This window comes from Epinephelus lanceolatus, chromosome 4 (assembly GCF_041903045.1).
Source record: "Epinephelus lanceolatus isolate andai-2023 chromosome 4, ASM4190304v1, whole genome shotgun sequence".
Lineage (NCBI taxonomy): Eukaryota > Metazoa > Chordata > Actinopteri > Perciformes > Serranidae > Epinephelus > Epinephelus lanceolatus.
The window spans coordinates 24812414-24830996 of record NC_135737.1 but is presented as its reverse complement, the minus strand read 5'-3'; the positions used below and the strand labels follow the sequence as shown (position 1 = coordinate 24830996).

The 18583-nt window shown below is 39.7% G+C and overlaps 1 protein-coding gene across 3 annotated transcripts in view; it reads left to right on the top strand.

Annotated features, from left to right (window-relative positions):
• LOC117260087 (apolipoprotein(a)-like) overlaps positions 1-18583 on the top strand; it is a 195025-nt gene that overhangs the window by 81559 nt on the left and 94883 nt on the right. For all 3 annotated transcript variants that reach the window (XM_078167073.1, XM_078167070.1, XM_078167071.1), the window contains exons 6-11: positions 1863-2025; positions 2143-2267; positions 7007-7169; positions 7287-7411; positions 8683-8845; positions 8963-9087. In XM_078167073.1, the coding sequence (XP_078023199.1) occupies positions 1863-2025; positions 2143-2267; positions 7007-7169; positions 7287-7411; positions 8683-8845; positions 8963-9087 (864 nt within the window). The remainder of the gene's footprint in view (positions 1-1862; positions 2026-2142; positions 2268-7006; positions 7170-7286; positions 7412-8682; positions 8846-8962; positions 9088-18583) is intronic.

Genomic DNA, 18583 nt, shown 5'->3' with positions numbered 1-18583 from the left:
CAGGATGGCCTTTAATACCCAGTAGTGTGGCAATACTTTTATTCTTTTATTCTTTTTATTCTTTTATTCTGTGTTTTAATTGTATGTTATATTCTGTAAAGCACTTTGGTTCACCTGTGGGTTGTTGTAAAGGGCTATATAAATAAAGTACATTTACATTTACATTTACATTCTGTGCTCAGCATCCGAACTTCCCACCGTCATCCCAGATCAGACCTGTGTCACCAGTAAAGGTGAAGCATACCGAGGCACCACTGCTGTAACTGAATCTGGCAAAACATGCCAGAGCTGGTCGGCTCAGACACCACACCGACATAGCCGCACACCAGACAACTATCCCGGAAAGTAAGAGCTACTGTAACTGAGAAATTTTGTTTTTCATAAAAGAGGGACCTATGGCATGTTGCCTTTATTGTTTGCTTTGCCTGTGTTGATCATCATTACTGTCTGTTGTTTGTCAGAGGCCTGGTTAACAACTACTGTCGTAACCCTGGCAATGAGAGGAGACCATGGTGTTACACTACTGACCCTAACAGCCGCTGGGAGTACTGCAGTGTGCCACGCTGTGAGGATGCAGCCCGACCAGGTATAAGAGTACTCAATGATGATGAGTTTTTTAGCCAGTAACGATAACATTAATGACAGTGGAGACGATGGTAGATTAGAGACCACACTGTTGAATAAAGACAAGTGCAGTGCTTGTTCAAAATACACCTGTTTGGAACAGGCCGACTGCTTGGCCTGTGGTATTGGTGCTTGCAGCTTTCATGTGAATGACTCATACAAGCATCGTCACACTCAACACTGCGCTAGCTTGGGTTCTGAGCAACACACCTGGGCTCCAAACAGCTGGAGATTTATTATGATGTTGACATATGAAAAATGTTGAATAATGTTGCTATTCTTATTCATTGTACCCTGAAATAACTTACAAAAAGCCCCCAAAGAGCTTTAAAAAAATAGCTAAAAAAATCATTTGGCTAAAAGCCAATTTTAGAGATGATCTCCTTCTCATAAAACTTGACTGCCTGAATCATCTCTAAGAAGTCAAGTTAAATGCCTGACAGTGTAGGATTGGAACAGGACTGGGATGAACTCATCCTTTAAAAAATCCATTCCCCGTCTTAAGATATAAACAAATTAGATCAAATAGACATTCCATTCAGTTTCATTGGGTCATTGTATGAATATCAAAGACCTCAACAGCTTTATTGTACGCCTATTTGACTGAGTCCATGTTATGTTTACGTATGTAGATGTATTAATGCACCCATTTGTGGTTTGACATAATCCGGATCAGAGGATTTTTTTTTTTTCACTTGAGAGTAAAAATGTAAAAATGTGTCTTGGCTGCACAGGTGCAGAATTATGAGGAAATGTAACCACTAAAGGCATTTACAAGCAATAAGAACTATAGAAAATATGTACATGCACATTTTGAGTAAAGGTGTGAGTTAAGTGCCTCGTGATGTTTAATCACTTCCTGTTGCAGGACCATCAAAATGACAGACTGACTTTGCATCGCAACCCGAGGAAGAAAAGAATACACCATAATCATTATTTGACAAAAATAAATCATTAAACGTAGTACATCATTTCAGTTATAGCACAGAGGTGCTGTATCTGCAGCTTACAAATATTTAACACAACACACCTACTCACTAATACATTCAATAATTATTTTGTGTGTGTGTGTGTGTGTGTGTGTATTTACATGCATAAAAATGGTTACAGCAGCTATTTAGTAATTATTATTTTCACAGTCAGTTTCATTTTGTAATTTGACATTATTTAAAGCACCACTACTTAACTTGTATTTTCTTTGAGTTCTATAACCAATTCATCTCATCTTCTGTGCTCAGCATCCGAACCTCCCACCGTCATCCCAGATCAGACCTGTGTCACCGGTAAAGGTGAAGCATACCGAGGCACCACTGCTGTAACTGAATCTGGCAAAACATGCCAGAGCTGGTCGGCTCAGACGCCACACCAACATAGCCACACACCAGACAACTATCCTGACAAGTAAGAGCTACTGTAACTAAGACATTTTGTTTGTTTCTAAAAGGGGGACCTATGGCATGTTGTCTTTATTGTTTAGTTTGCCCGTTTTTATCATTATTACTGTCTGTTGTTTGTCAGAGGCCTGGTTAACAACTACTGTCGTAACCCTGATGATGAGAAGAAACCCTGGTGTTACACTACTGACCCTGACAGCCGCTGGGAGTACTGCAGTGTGCAGAGCTGTGAGGATGCAGCCCGACCAGGTATAAGAGTACTCAATGATGATGAGTTTTTTAGCCAGTAACGATAACATTAATGACAGTGGAGATGATGGTAGATTAGAGACCACACTGTTGAATAAAGACAAGTGCAGTGCTTGTTCAAAATACACCTGTTTGGAACAGGCCGACTGCTTGGCCTGTGGTATTGGTGCTTGCAGCTTTCAGGTGAAGGACTCATACAAGCATCGTCACACTCAACACTGCGCTAGCTTGGGTTCTGAGCAACACACCTGGGCTCCAAACAGCTGGAGATTTATTATGATGTTGACATATGAAAAATGTTGAATAATGTTGCTATTCTTATTCATTGTACCCTGAAATAACTTACAAAAAGCCCCCAAAGAGCTTTAAAAAATAGCTAAAGAAAATCATTTGGCTAAAAGCCAATTTTAGAGATGATCTCCTTCTCATAAAACTTGACTGCTTGAATCACCTCTCAGAAATCAAGTTAAATGCCTGACAGTGTAGGATTGGAACAGGACTGGGGTGAACTCATCCTTTAAAAAATCCATTCTCCATCTTAAGATATAAACAAATTAGATCAAATAGACATTCCATTCAGTTTCATTGGGTCATTGTATGAATATCAAAGACCTCAACAGCTTTATTGTACGCCTGTTTGACTGAGTCCATGTTATGTTTACGTATGTAGATGTATTAATGCACCCATTTGTGGTTTGACATAATCCAGATCAGAGGATTTTTTTTTTTTCACTTGAGAGTAAAAATGTTAAAATGTGTCTTGGCTGCACAGGTGCAGAATTATGAGGAAATGTAACCACTAAAGGCATTTACAAGCAATAAGAACTATAGAAAATATGTACATGCACATTTTGAGTAAAGGTGTGAGTTAAGTGCCTCGTGATGTTTAATCACTTCCTGTTGCAGGACCATCAAAATGACAGACTGAATTTGCATCGCAACCCGAGGAAGAAAAGAATACACCATATCAATTTTTGACAAAAATAAATCATTAAACATAGTACATCATTTCAGTTATAGCACAGAGGTGCTGTATCTGCAGCTTACAAATATTTAACACAACACACCTACTCACTAATACATTCAATAATTATTTTGTGTGTGTGTGTGTGTGTGTGTGTGTGTGTGTGTGTTTACATGCATAAAACTGGTTACAGCAGCTATTTAGTAATTATTATTTTCACAGTCAGTTTCATTTTGTAATTTGACGTTATTTAAAGCACCACTACTTAACTTGTATTTTCTTTGAGTTCTATAACCAATTCATCTCATCACCTGAATTCCGTCAGACAGGCTACCAACAAGAGTTTTGATAAGGATCTGTCTGTTGCCCCAGCCTACTCTGCTGTGTTTGAGCACTTTGAGTTGGTTTCTCTGCCCTCCCTCACTGACATTGTGAAATCTTTGAAGCCTACTAACTGTCCTTTGGATGTTGTTCCTGCCAAAATGTTAAAAAGTGCTTTTAATACTGTTGGGCCTGGTCTTTTGGTATTTGTGAACACCTGCCTTAGTTTAGGAGCCGTCCCAGCTGCCTTTAAACACACTGTGGTTAGGCCCCTTCTAAAAAAACCTCATCTTGACTCCTCGGTGTTATCAAATTTTAGACCTGTTTCTCATATGCCCTTTCTCTCTAAAGTTTTAGAGAAAGCTGTTTTTGTACAGTTACGGTCCTTTCTGGAAAACAACTCTGTTTTTGAAAAATTCCAATCTGGGTTCACTGAGTCTGCCTTGTTAAAGGTGCACAATGATATTGTACTGTCTGTTGATGCCAAGTGCCCTGTTGTCTTAGTTCTGCTAGATCTCACAGCAGCCTTTGATACAGTGGACCATACAGTCCTCCTGTCACGCCTGAATCACTATGTTTTCTTTCGCGGCACTGTATTTAAGTGGTTTACGTCTTATTTGTCCAATAGAACCTTCTCTGTAATGATTGGTGATTCCTGTTCCTCCAGTGCCTCTCTCTCATGTGGGGTCCCACAAGGTTCTATTCTTGGCCCTATTCTTTTTTCGTTATATATATAACCACTTGGGTCTATTATAACCAGGCACAACCTTTCTTTTCATTGTTAAGCAGATGATCTGCAAATCTATCTGCCATTGAAGCCTAGAGGTACTGATGCACAAAGTTCCCTACTTAACTGTATTGCCGACATCAAGCAGTGGTTGGCCCAAAACTTTCTGCATTTAAATGAAGACAAAACAGAGTGCATTGTGTCTGGGGGTACTGTGACGACTGGCTTTGGCGCTTTGTCTTCATCGTTCAGTCCTACTGTCAGAAATCTGGGAGTGATGTTTGACAGTTATTTGAAATTTGATAAACAAATTGACAATGTTGTAAAGACAAGCTTTTATCAGTTACGTCTCCTGGCCAAAGTAGAATCATTCTTGAGCCGTCACGACCTGGAGAGAGCTATCCATGCTCTAATTAGCTCCAGACTAGATTACTGCAATGCACTGTATGTTGGCATCTCCCAGTCTTCTCTTAGCCGCCTTCAACTTGTTCAAAATGCAGCTGCCCGTCTGTTAACTAGCACTAGTAGACGAGAGCACATTACCCTAGTCCTCTATTCTCTCCATTGGCTTCCTGTCCATTTTAGAGTTGATTTTAAACTTTTAATGTTTGTTTTTAAAGCTCTCAATGGCCTTGCCCCATTCTATTTATCTGAGATTTTAACTGTTCGTGAGCATGGCAGGGCTTTGAGGTCATCCAACCAACTTTTGTTGGAAGTGCCCAGGTCTAAGTATAAACACTGGGGTGACCGAGCCTTTTCAGTTGCTGCACCCAGGCTCTGGAATAAGCTCCCCTGCGACATGCGTGCTATCTCTGACCTGGGCCTTTTTAAATCAATACTTAAAACTTATTTATTCAGGATGGCCTTTAATACCCAGTAGTGTGGCAATACTTTTATTCTTTTATTCTTTTTATTCTTTTATTCTGTGTTTTAATTGTATGTTATATTCTGTAAAGCACTTTGGTTCACCTGTGGGTTGTTGTAAAGGGCTATATAAATAAAGTACATTTACATTTACATTTACATTTACATTCTGTGCTCAGCATCCGAACTTCCCACCGTCATCCCAGATCAGACCTGTGTCACCAGTAAAGGTGAAGCATACCGAGGCACCACTGCTGTAACTGAATCTGGCAAAACATGCCAGAGCTGGTCGGCTCAGACACCACACCGACATAGCCGCACACCAGACAACTATCCCGGAAAGTAAGAGCTACTGTAACTGAGAAATTTTGTTTTTCATAAAAGAGGGACCTATGGCATGTTGCCTTTATTGTTTGCTTTGCCTGTGTTGATCATCATTACTGTCTGTTGTTTGTCAGAGGCCTGGTTAACAACTACTGTCGTAACCCTGGCAATGAGAGGAGACCATGGTGTTACACTACTGACCCTAACAGCCGCTGGGAGTACTGCAGTGTGCCACGCTGTGAGGATGCAGCCCGACCAGGTATAAGAGTACTCAATGATGATGAGTTTTTTAGCCAGTAACGATAACATTAATGACAGTGGAGATGATGGTAGATTAGAGACCACACTGTTGAATAAAGACAAGTGCAGTGCTTGTTCAAAATACACCTGTTTGGAACAGGCCGACTGCTTGGCCTGTGGTATTGGTGCTTGCAGCTTTCAGGTGAAGGACTCATACAAGCATCGTCACACTCAACACTGCGCTAGCTTGGGTTCTGAGCAACACACCTGGGCTCCAAACAGCTGGAGATTTATTATGATGTTGACATATGAAAAATGTTGAATAATGTTGCTATTCTTATTCATTGTACCCTGAAATAACTTACAAAAAGCCCCCAAAGAACTTTAAAAAAATAGCTAAAAAAGTCATTTGGCTAAAAGCCAATTTTAGAGATGATCTCCTTCTCATAAAACTTGACTGCTTGAATCACCTCTAAGAAGTCAAGTTAAATGCCTGACAGTGTAGGATTGGAACAGGACTGGGGTGAACTCATCCTTTAAAAAATCCATTCTCCATCTTAAGATATAAACAAATTAGATCAAATAGACATTCCATTCAGTTTCATTGGATCATTGTATGAATATCAAAGACCTCAACAGCTTTATTGTACGCCTATTTGACTGAGTCCATGTTATGTTTACGTATGTAGATGTATTAATGCACCCATTTGTGGTTTGACATAATCCGGATCAGAGGATTTTTTTTTTTCACTTGAGAGTAAAAATGTTAAAATGTGTCTTGGCTGCACAGGTGCAGAATTATGAGGAAATGTAACCACTAAAGGCATTTACAAGCAATAAGAACTATAGAAAATATGTACATGCACATTTTGAGTAAAGGTGTGAGTTAAGTGCCTCGTGATGTTTAATCACTTCCTGTTGCAGGACCATCAAAATGACAGACTGAATTTGCATCGCAACCCGAGGAAGAAAAGAATACACCATATCATTATTTGACAAAAATAAATCATTAAACGTAGTACATCATTTCAGTTATAGCACAGAGGTGCTGTATCTGCAGCTTACAAATATTTAACACAGCACACCTACTCGCTAATACATTCAATAATTATTTTGTGTGTGTGTGTGTGTGTGTGTGTGTGTGTATTTACATGCATAAAAATGGTTACAGCAGCTATTTAGTAATTATTATTTTCACAGTCAGTTTCATTTTGTAATTTGACATTATTTAAAGCACCACTACTTAACTTGTATTTTCTTTGAGTTCTATAACCAATTCATCTCATCTTCTGTGCTCAGCATCCGAACCTCCCACCGTCATCCCAGATCAGACCTGTGTCACCGGTAAAGGTGAAGCATACCGAGGCACCACTGCTGTAACTGAATCTGGCAAAACATGCCAGAGCTGGTCGGCTCAGACACCACACCAACATAGCCACACACCAGACAACTATCCTGACAAGTAAGAGCTACTGTAACTAAGACATTTTGTTTGTTTCTAAAAGGGGGACCTATGGCATGTTGTCTTTATTGTTTAGTTTGCCCGTTTTTATCATTATTACTGTCTGTTGTTTGTCAGAGGCCTGGTTAACAACTACTGTCGTAACCCTGATGATGAGAAGAAACCCTGGTGTTACACTACTGACCCTGACAGCCGCTGGGAGTACTGCAGTGTGCAGAGCTGTGAGGATGCAGCCCGACCAGGTATAAGAGTACTCAATGATGATGAGTTTTTTAGCCAGTAACGATAACATTAATGACAGTGGAGATGATGGTAGATTAGAGACCACACTGTTGAATAAAGACAAGTGCAGTGCTTGTTCAAAATACACCTGTTTGGAACAGGCCGAAGGCTTGGCCTGTGGTATTGGTGCTTGCAGCTTTCAGGTGAAGGACTCATACAAGCATCGTCACACTCAACACTGCGCTAGCTTGGGTTCTGAGCAACACACCTGGGCTCCAAACAGCTGGAGATTTATTATGATGTTGACATATGAAAAATGTTGAATAATGTTGCTATTCTTATTCATTGTACCCTGAAATAACTTACAAAAAGCCCCCAAAGAGCTTTAAAAAAATAGCTAAAAAAATCATTTGGCTAAAAGCCAATTTTAGAGATGATCTCCTTCTCATAAAACTTGACTGCTTGAATCACCTCTCAGAAATCAAGTTAAATGCCTGACAGTGTAGGATTGGAACAGGACTGGGGTGAACTCATCCTTTAAAAAATCCATTCTCCATCTTAAGATATAAACAAATTAGATCAAATAGACATTCCATTCAGTTTCATTGGGTCATTGTATGAATATCAAAGACCTCAACAGCTTTATTGTACGCCTGTTTGACTGAGTCCATGTTATGTTTACGTATGTAGATGTATTAATGCACCCATTTGTGGTTTGACATAATCCGGATCAGAGGATTTTTTTTTTCACTTGAGAGTAAAAATGTTAAAATGTGTCTTGGCTGCACAGGTGCAGAATTATGAGGAAATGTAACCACTAAAGGCATTTACAAGCAATAAGAACTATGGAAAATATGTACATGCACATTTTGAGTAAAGGAGTGAGTTAAGTCCCTCGTGATGTTTAATCACTTCCTGTTGCAGGACCATCAAAATGACAGACTGACTTTGCATCGCAACCTGAGGAAGAAAAGAATACACCATATCATTATTTGACAAAAATAAATCATTAAACGTAGTACATCATTTCAGTTATAGCACAGAGGTGCTGTATCTGCAGCTTACAAATATTTAACACAACACACCTACTCACTAATACATTCAATAATTATTTTGTGTGTGTGTGTGTGTGTTTGTATTTACATGCATAAAAATGGTTACAGCAGCTATTTAGTAATTATTATTTTCACAGTCAGTTTCATTTTGTAATTTGACATTATTTAAAGCACCACTACTTAACTTGTATTTTCTTTGAGTTCTATAACCAATTCATCTCATCTTCTGTGCTCAGCATCCGAACCTCCCACCGTCATCCCAGATCAGACCTGTGTCACCGGTAAAGGTGAAGCATACCGAGGCACCACTGCTGTAACTGAATCTGGCAAAACATGCCAGAGCTGGTCGGCTCAGACGCCACACCAACATAGCCACACACCAGACAACTATCCTGACAAGTAAGAGCTACTGTAACTAAGACATTTTGTTTGTTTCTAAAAGGGGGACCTATGGCATGTTGTCTTTATTGTTTAGTTTGCCCGTTTTTATCATCATTACTGTCTGTTGTTTGTCAGAGGCCTGGTTAACAACTACTGTCGTAACCCTGATGATGAGAAGAAACCCTGGTGTTACACTACTGACCCTAACAGCCGCTGGGAGTACTGCAGTGTGCAGAGCTGTGAGGATGCAGCCCGACCAGGTATAACAGTACTCAATGATGATGAGTTTTTTAGCCAGTAACGATAACATTAATGACAGTGGAGATGATGGTAGATTAGAGACCACACTGTTGAATAAAGACAAGTGCAGTGCTTGTTCAAAATACACCTGTTTGGAACAGGCCGACTGCTTGGCCTGTGGTATTGGTGCTTGCAGCTTTCATTTGAACGACTCATACAAGCATCGTCACACTCAACACTGCGCTAGCTTGGGTTCTGAGCAACACACCTGGGCTCCAAACAGCTGGAGATTTATTATGATGTTGACATATGAAACATGTTGAATAATGTTGCTATTCTTATTCATTGTACCCTGAAATAACTTACAAAAAGCCCCCAAAGAGCTTTAAAAAATAGCTAAAAAAAATCATTTGGCTAAAAGCCAATTTTAGAGATGATCTCCTTCTCATAAAACTTGACTGCTTGAATCACCTCTCAGAAATCAAGTTAAATGCCTGACAGTGTAGGATTGGAACAGGACTGGGGTGAAGTCATCCTTTAAAAAATCCATTCTCCGTCTTAAGATATAAACAAATTAGATCAAATAGACATTCCATTCAGTTTCATTGGGTCATTGTATGAATATTAAAGACCTCAACAGCATTATTGTACGCCTGTTTGACTGAGTCCATGTTATGTTTACGTATGTAGATGTATTAATGCACCCATTTGTGGTTTGACATAATCCAGATCAGAGGATTTTTTTTTTTTTCACTTGAGAGTAAAAATGTAAAAATGTGTCTTGGCTGCACAGGTGCAGAATTATGAGGAAATGTAACCACTAAAGGCATTTACAAGCAATAAGAACTATAGAAAATATGTACATGCACATTTTGAGTAAAGGTGTGAGTTAAGTGCCTCGTGATGTTTAATCACTTCCTGTTGCAGGACCATCAAAATGACAGACTGAATTTGCATCGCAGCCCGAGGAAGAAAAGAATACACCATATCAATTTTTGACAAAAATAAATCATTAAACATAGTACATCATTTCAGTTATAGCACAGAGGTGCTGTATCTGCAGCTTACAAATATTTAACACAACACACCTACTCACTAATACATTCAATAATTATTTTGTGTGTGTGTGTGTGTGTGTGTGTGTGTGTGTGTGTTTACATGCATAAAACTGGTTACAGCAGCTATTTAGTAATTATTATTTTCACAGTCAGTTTCATTTTGTAATTTGACGTTATTTAAAGCACCACTACTTAACTTGTATTTTCTTTGAGTTCTATAACCAATTCATCTCATCTTCTGAATTCCGTCAGACAGGCTACCAACAAGAGTTTTGATAAGGATCTGTCTGTTGCCCCAGCCTACTCTGCTGTGTTTGAGCACTTTGAGTTGGTTTCTCTGCCCTCCCTCACTGACATTGTGAAATCTTTGAAGCCTACTAACTGTCCTTTGGATGTTGTTCCTGCCAAAATGTTAAAAAGTGCTTTTAATACTGTTGGGCCTGGTCTTTTGGTATTTGTGAACACCTGCCTTAGTTTAGGAGCCGTCCCAGCTGCCTTTAAACACACTGTGGTTAGGCCCCTTCTAAAAAAACCTCATCTTGACTCCTCGGTGTTATCAAATTTTAGACCTGTTTCTCATATGCCCTTTCTCTCTAAAGTTTTAGAGAAAGCTGTTTTTGTACAGTTACGGTCCTTTCTGGAAAACAACTCTGTTTTTGAAAAATTCCAATCTGGGTTCACTGAGTCTGCCTTGTTAAAGGTGCACAATGATATTGTACTGTCTGTTGATGCCAAGTGCCCTGTTGTCTTAGTTCTGCTAGATCTCACAGCAGCCTTTGATACAGTGGACCATACAGTCCTCCTGTCACGCCTGAATCACTATGTTTGCTTTCGCGGCACTGTATTTAAGTGGTTTACGTCTTATTTGTCCAATAGAACCTTCTCTGTAATGATTGGTGATTCCTGTTCCTCCAGTGCCTCTCTCTCATGTGGGGTCCCACAAGGTTCTATTCTTGGCCCTATTCTTTTTTCGTTATATATATAACCACTTGGGTCTATTATAACCAGGCACAACCTTTCTTTTCATTGTTAAGCAGATGATCTGCAAATCTATCTGCCATTGAAGCCTAGAGGTACTGATGCACAAAGTTCCCTACTTAACTGTATTGCCGACATCAAGCAGTGGTTGGCCCAAAACTTTCTGCATTTAAATGAAGACAAAACAGAGTGCATTGTGTCTGGGGGTACTGTGACGACTGGCTTTGGCGCTTTGTCTTCATCGTTCAGTCCTACTGTCAGAAATCTGGGAGTGATGTTTGACAGTTATTTGAAATTTGATAAACAAATTGACAATGTTGTAAAGACAAGCTTTTATCAGTTACGTCTCCTGGCCAAAGTAGAATCATTCTTGAGCCGTCACGACCTGGAGAGAGCTATCCATGCTCTAATTAGCTCCAGACTAGATTACTGCAATGCACTGTATGTTGGCATCTCCCAGTCTTCTCTTAGCCGCCTTCAACTTGTTCAAAATGCAGCTGCCCGTCTGTTAACTAGCACTAGTAGACGAGAGCACATTACCCTAGTCCTCTATTCTCTCCATTGGCTTCCTGTCCATTTTAGAGTTGATTTTAAACTTTTAATGTTTGTTTTTAAAGCTCTCAATGGCCTTGCCCCATTCTATTTATCTGAGATTTTAACTGTTCGTGAGCATGGCAGGGCTTTGAGGTCATCCAACCAACTTTTGTTGGAAGTGCCCAGGTCTAAGTATAAACACTGGGGTGACCGAGCCTTTTCAGTTGCTGCACCCAGGCTCTGGAATAAGCTCCCCTGCGACATGCGTGCTATCTCTGACCTGGGCCTTTTTAAATCAATACTTAAAACTTATTTATTCAGGATGGCCTTTAATACCCAGTAGTGTGGCAATACTTTTATTCTTTTATTCTTTTTATTCTTTTATTCTGTGTTTTAATTGTATGTTATATTCTGTAAAGCACTTTGGTTCACCTGTGGGTTGTTGTAAAGGGCTATATAAATAAAGTACATTTACATTTACATTTACATTCTGTGCTCAGCATCCGAACTTCCCACCGTCATCCCAGATCAGACCTGTGTCACCAGTAAAGGTGAAGCATACCGAGGCACCACTGCTGTAACTGAATCTGGCAAAACATGCCAGAGCTGGTCGGCTCAGACACCACACCGACATAGCCGCACACCAGACAACTATCCCGGAAAGTAAGAGCTACTGTAACTGAGAAATTTTGTTTTTCATAAAAGAGGGACCTATGGCATGTTGCCTTTATTGTTTGCTTTGCCTGTGTTGATCATCATTACTGTCTGTTGTTTGTCAGAGGCCTGGTTAACAACTACTGTCGTAACCCTGGCAATGAGAGGAGACCATGGTGTTACACTACTGACCCTAACAGCCGCTGGGAGTACTGCAGTGTGCCACGCTGTGAGGATGCAGCCCGACCAGGTATAAGAGTACTCAATGATGATGAGTTTTTTAGCCAGTAACGATAACATTAATGACAGTGGAGATGATGGTAGATTAGAGACCACACTGTTGAATAAAGACAAGTGCAGTGCTTGTTCAAAATACACCTGTTTGGAACAGGCCGACTGCTTGGCCTGTGGTATTGGTGCTTGCAGCTTTCAGGTGAAGGACTCATACAAGCATCGTCACACTCAACACTGCGCTAGCTTGGGTTCTGAGCAACACACCTGGGCTCCAAACAGCTGGAGATTTATTATGATGTTGACATATGAAAAATGTTGAATAATGTTGCTATTCTTATTCATTGTACCCTGAAATAACTTACAAAAAGCCCCCAAAGAGCTTTAAAAAAATAGCTAAAAAAATCATTTGGCTAAAAGCCAATTTTAGAGATGATCTCCTTCTCATAAAACTTGACTGCTTGAATCACCTCTAAGAAGTCAAGTTAAATGCCTGACAGTGTAGGATTGGAACAGGACTGGGGTGAACTCATCCTTTAAAAAATCCATTCTCCATCTTAAGATATAAACAAATTAGATCAAATAGACATTCCATTCAGTTTCATTGGATCATTGTATGAATATCAAAGACCTCAACAGCTTTATTGTACGCCTATTTGACTGAGTCCATGTTATGTTTACGTATGTAGATGTATTAATGCACCCATTTGTGGTTTGACATAATCCGGATCAGAGGATTTTTTTTTTTCACTTGAGAGTAAAAATGTTAAAATGTGTCTTGGCTGCACAGGTGCAGAATTATGAGGAAATGTAACCACTAAAGGCATTTACAAGCAATAAGAACTATAGAAAATATGTACATGCACATTTTGAGTAAAGGTGTGAGTTAAGTGCCTCGTGATGTTTAATCACTTCCTGTTGCAGGACCATCAAAATGACAGACTGAATTTGCATCGCAACCCGAGGAAGAAAAGAATACACCATAATCATTATTTGACAAAAATAAATCATTAAACGTAGTACATCATTTCAGTTATAGCACAGAGGTGCTGTATCTGCAGCTTACAAATATTTAACACAACACACCTACTCACTAATACATTCAATAATTATTTTGTGTGTGTGTGTGTGTGTGTGTGTGTGTGTGTGTGTGTGTGTGTGTGTTTTTACATGCATAAAACTGGTTACAGCAGCTATTTAGTAATTATTATTTTCACAGTCAGTTTCATTTTGTAATTTGACATTATTTAAAGCACCACTACTTAACTTGTATTTTCTTTGAGTTCTATAACCAATTCATCTCATCTTCTGAATTCCGTCAGACAGGCTACCAACAAGAGTTTTGATAAGGATCTGTCTGTTGCCCCAGCCTACTCTGCTGTGTTTGAGCACTTTGAGTTGGTTTCTCTGCCCTCCCTCACTGACATTGTGAAATCTTTGAAGCCTACTAACTGTCCTTTGGATGTTGTTCCTGCCAAAATGTTAAAAAGTGCTTTTAATACTGTTGGGCCTGGTCTTTTGGTATTTGTGAACACCTGCCTTAGTTTAGGAGCCGTCCCAGCTGCCTTTAAACACACTGTGGTTAGGCCCCTTCTAAAAAAACCTCATCTTGACTCCTCGGTGTTATCAAATTTTAGACCTGTTTCTCATATGCCCTTTCTCTCTAAAGTTTTAGAGAAAGCTGTTTTTGTACAGTTACGGTCCTTTCTGGAAAACAACTCTGTTTTTGAAAAATTCCAATCTGGGTTCACTGAGTCTGCCTTGTTAAAGGTGCACAATGATATTGTACTGTCTGTTGATGCCAAGTGCCCTGTTGTCTTAGTTCTGCTAGATCTCACAGCAGCCTTTGATACAGTGGACCATACAGTCCTCCTGTCACGCCTGAATCACTATGTTTGCTTTCGCGGCACTGTATTTAAGTGGTTTACGTCTTATTTGTCCAATAGAACCTTCTCTGTAATGATTGGTGATTCCTGTTCCTCCAGTGCCTCTCTCTCATGTGGGGTCCCACAAGGTTCTATTCTTGGCCCTATTCTTTTTTCGTTATATATATAACCACTTGGGTCTATTATAACCAGGCACAACCTTTCTTTTCATTGTTAAGCAGATGATCTGCAAATCTATCTGCCATTGAAGCCTAGAGGTACTGATGCACAAAGTTCCCTACTTAACTGTATTGCCGACATCAAGCAGTGGTTGGCCCAAAACTTTCTGCATTTAAATGAAGACAAAACAGAGTGCATTGTGTCTGGGGGTACTGTGACGACTGGCTTTGGCGCTTTGTCTTCATCGTTCAGTCCTACTGTCAGAAATCTGGGAGTGATGTTTGACAGTTATTTGAAATTTGATAAACAAATTGACAATGTTGTAAAGACAAGCTTTTATCAGTTACGTCTCCTGGCCAAAGTAGAATCATTCTTGAGCCGTCACGACCTGGAGAGAGCTATCCATGCTCTAATTAGCTCCAGACTAGATTACTGCAATGCACTGTATGTTGGCATCTCCCAGTCTTCTCTTAGCCGCCTTCAACTTGTTCAAAATGCAGCTGCCCGTCTGTTAACTAGCACTAGTAGACGAGAGCACATTACCCTAGTCCTCTATTCTCTCCATTGGCTTCCTGTCCATTTTAGAGTTGATTTTAAACTTTTAATGTTTGTTTTTAAAGCTCTCAATGGCCTTGCCCCATTCTATTTATCTGAGATTTTAACTGTTCGTGAGCATGGCAGGGCTTTGAGGTCATCCAACCAACTTTTGTTGGAAGTGCCCAGGTCTAAGTATAAACACTGGGGTGACCGAGCCTTTTCAGTTGCTGCACCCAGGCTCTGGAATAAGCTCCCCTGCGACATGCGTGCTATCTCTGACCTGGGCCTCTTTAAATCAATACTTAAAACTTATTTATTCAGGATGGCCTTTAATACCCAGTAGTGTGGCAATACTTTTATTCTTTTATTCTTTTTATTCTTTTATTCTGTGTTTTAATTGTATGTTATATTCTGTAAAGCACTTTGGTTCACCTGTGGGTTGTTGTAAAGGGCTATATAAATAAAGTACATTTACATTTACATTTACATTCTGTGCTCAGCATCCGAACTTCCCACCGTCATCCCAGATCAGACCTGTGTCACCAGTAAAGGTGAAGCATACCGAGGCACCACTGCTGTAACTGAATCTGGCAAAACATGCCAGAGCTGGTCGGCTCAGACACCACACCGACATAGCCGCACACCAGACAACTATCCCGGAAAGTAAGAGCTACTGTAACTGAGAAATTTTGTTTTTCATAAAAGAGGGACCTATGGCATGTTGCCTTTATTGTTTGCTTTGCCTGTGTTGATCATCATTACTGTCTGTTGTTTGTCAGAGGCCTGGTTAACAACTACTGTCGTAACCCTGGCAATGAGAGGAGACCATGGTGTTACACTACTGACCCTAACAGCCGCTGGGAGTACTGCAGTGTGCCACGCTGTGAGGATGCAGCCCGACCAGGTATAACAGTACTCAATGATGATGAGTTTTTTAGCCAGTAACGATAACATTAATGACAGTGGAGACGATGGTAGATTAGAGACCACACTGTTGAATAAAGACAAGTGCAGTGCTTGTTCAAAATACACCTGTTTGGAACAGGCCGACTGCTTGGCCTGTGGTATTGGTGCTTGCAGCTTTCATGTGAATGACTCATACAAGCATCGTCACACTCAACACTGCGCTAGCTTGGGTTCTGAGCAACACACCTGGGCTCCAAACAGCTGGAGATTTATTATGATGTTGACATATGAAAAATGTTGAATAATGTTGCTATTCTTATTCATTGTACCCTGAAATAACTTACAAAAAGCCCCCAAAGAGCTTTAAAAAAATAGCTAAAAAAGTCATTTGGCTAAAAGCCAATTTTAGAGATGATCTCCTTCTCATGTAACTTGACTGCCTGAATCATCTCTAAGAAGTCAAGTTAAATGCCTGACAGTGTAGGATTGGAACAGGACTGGGATGAACTCATCCTTTAAAAAATCCATTCCCCGTCTTAAGATATAAACAAATTAGATCAAATAGACATTCCATTCAGTTTCATTGGGTCATTGTATGAATATCAAAGACCTCAACAGCTTTATTGTACGCCTATTTGACTGAGTCCATGTTATGTTTACGTATGTAGATGTATTAATGCACCCATTTGTGGTTTGACATAATCCGGATCAGAGGATTTTTTTTTTTTCACTTGAGAGTAAAAATGTTAAAATGTGTCTTGGCTGCACAGGTGCAGAATTATGAGGAAATGTAACCACTAAAGGCATTTACAAGCAATAAGAACTATAGAAAATATGTACATGCACATTTTGAGTAAAGGTGTGAGTTAAGTGCCTCGTGATGTTTAATCACTTCCTGTTGCAGGACCATCAAAATGACAGACTGACTTTGCATCGCAACCCGAGGAAGAAAAGAATACACCATAATCATTATTTGACAAAAATAAATCATTAAACGTAGTACATCATTTCAGTTATAGCACAGAGGTGCTGTATCTGCAGCTTACAAATATTTAACACAACACACCTACTCACTAATACATTCAATAATTATTTTGTGTGTGTGTGTGTGTGTGTGTGTGTGTGTGTGTATTTACATGCATAAAAATGGTTACAGCAGCTATTTAGTAATTATTATTTTCACAGTCAGTTTCATTTTGTAATTTGACATTATTTAAAGCACCACTACTTAACTTGTATTTTCTTTGAGTTCTATAACCAATTCATCTCATCTTCTGTGCTCAGCATCCGAACTTCCCACCGTCATCCCAGATCAGACCTGTGTCACCAGTAAAGGTGAAGCATACCGAGGCACCACTGCTGTAACTGAATCTGGCAAAACATGCCAGAGCTGGTCGGCTCAGACACCACACCGACATAGCCGCACACCAGACAACTATCCCGGAAAGTAAGAGCTACTGTAACTGAGAAATTTTGTTTTTCATAAAAGAGGGACCTATGGCATGTTGCCTTTATTGTTTGCTTTGCCTGTGTTGATCATCATTACTGTCTGTTGTTTGTCAGAGGCCTGGTTAACAACTACTGTCGTAACCCTGGCAATGAGAGGAGACCATGGTGTTACACTACTGACCCTAACAGCCGCTGGGAGTACTGCAGTGTGCCACGCTGTGAGGATGCAGCCCGACCAGGTATAACAGTACTCAATGATGATGAGTTTTTTAGCCAGTAACGATAACATTAATGACAGTGGAGATGATGGTAGATTAGAGACCACACTGTTGAATAAAGACAAGTGCAGTGCTTGTTCAAAATACACCTGTTTGGAACAGGCCGACTGCTTGGCCTGTGGTATTGGTGCTTGCAGCTTTCAGGTGAAGGACTCATACAAGCATCGTCACACTCAACACTGCGCTAGCTTGGGTTCTGAGCAACACACCTGGGCTCCAAACAGCTGGAGATTTATTATGATGTTGACATATGAAACATGTTGAATAATGTTGCTATTCTTATTCATTGTACCCTGAAATAACTTACAAAAAGCCCCCAAAGAGCTTTAAAAAAATAGCTAAAAAAATCATTTGGCTAAAAGCCAATTTTAGAGATGATCTCCTTCTCATAAAACTTGACTGCCTGAATCACCTCTAAGAAGTCAAGTTAAATGCCTGACAGTGTAGGATTGGAACAGGACTGGGGTGAACTCATTCTTTAAAAAATCCATTCCCCGTCTTAAGATATAAACAAATTAGATCAAATAGACATTCCATTCAGTTTCATTGGGTCATTGTATGAATATCAAAGACCTCAACAGCTTTATTGTACGCCTATTTGACTGAGTCCATGTTATGTTTACGTATGTAGATGTATTAATGCACCCATTTGTGGTTTGACATAATCCAGATCAGAGGATTTTTTTTTTTTTCACTTGAGAGTAAAAATGTTAAAATGTGTCTTGGCTGCACAGGTGCAGAATTATGAGGAAATGTAACCACTAAAAGCATTTACAAGCAATAAGAACTATAGAAAATATGTACATGCACATTTTGAGTAAAGGAGTGAGTTAAGTCCCTCGTGAT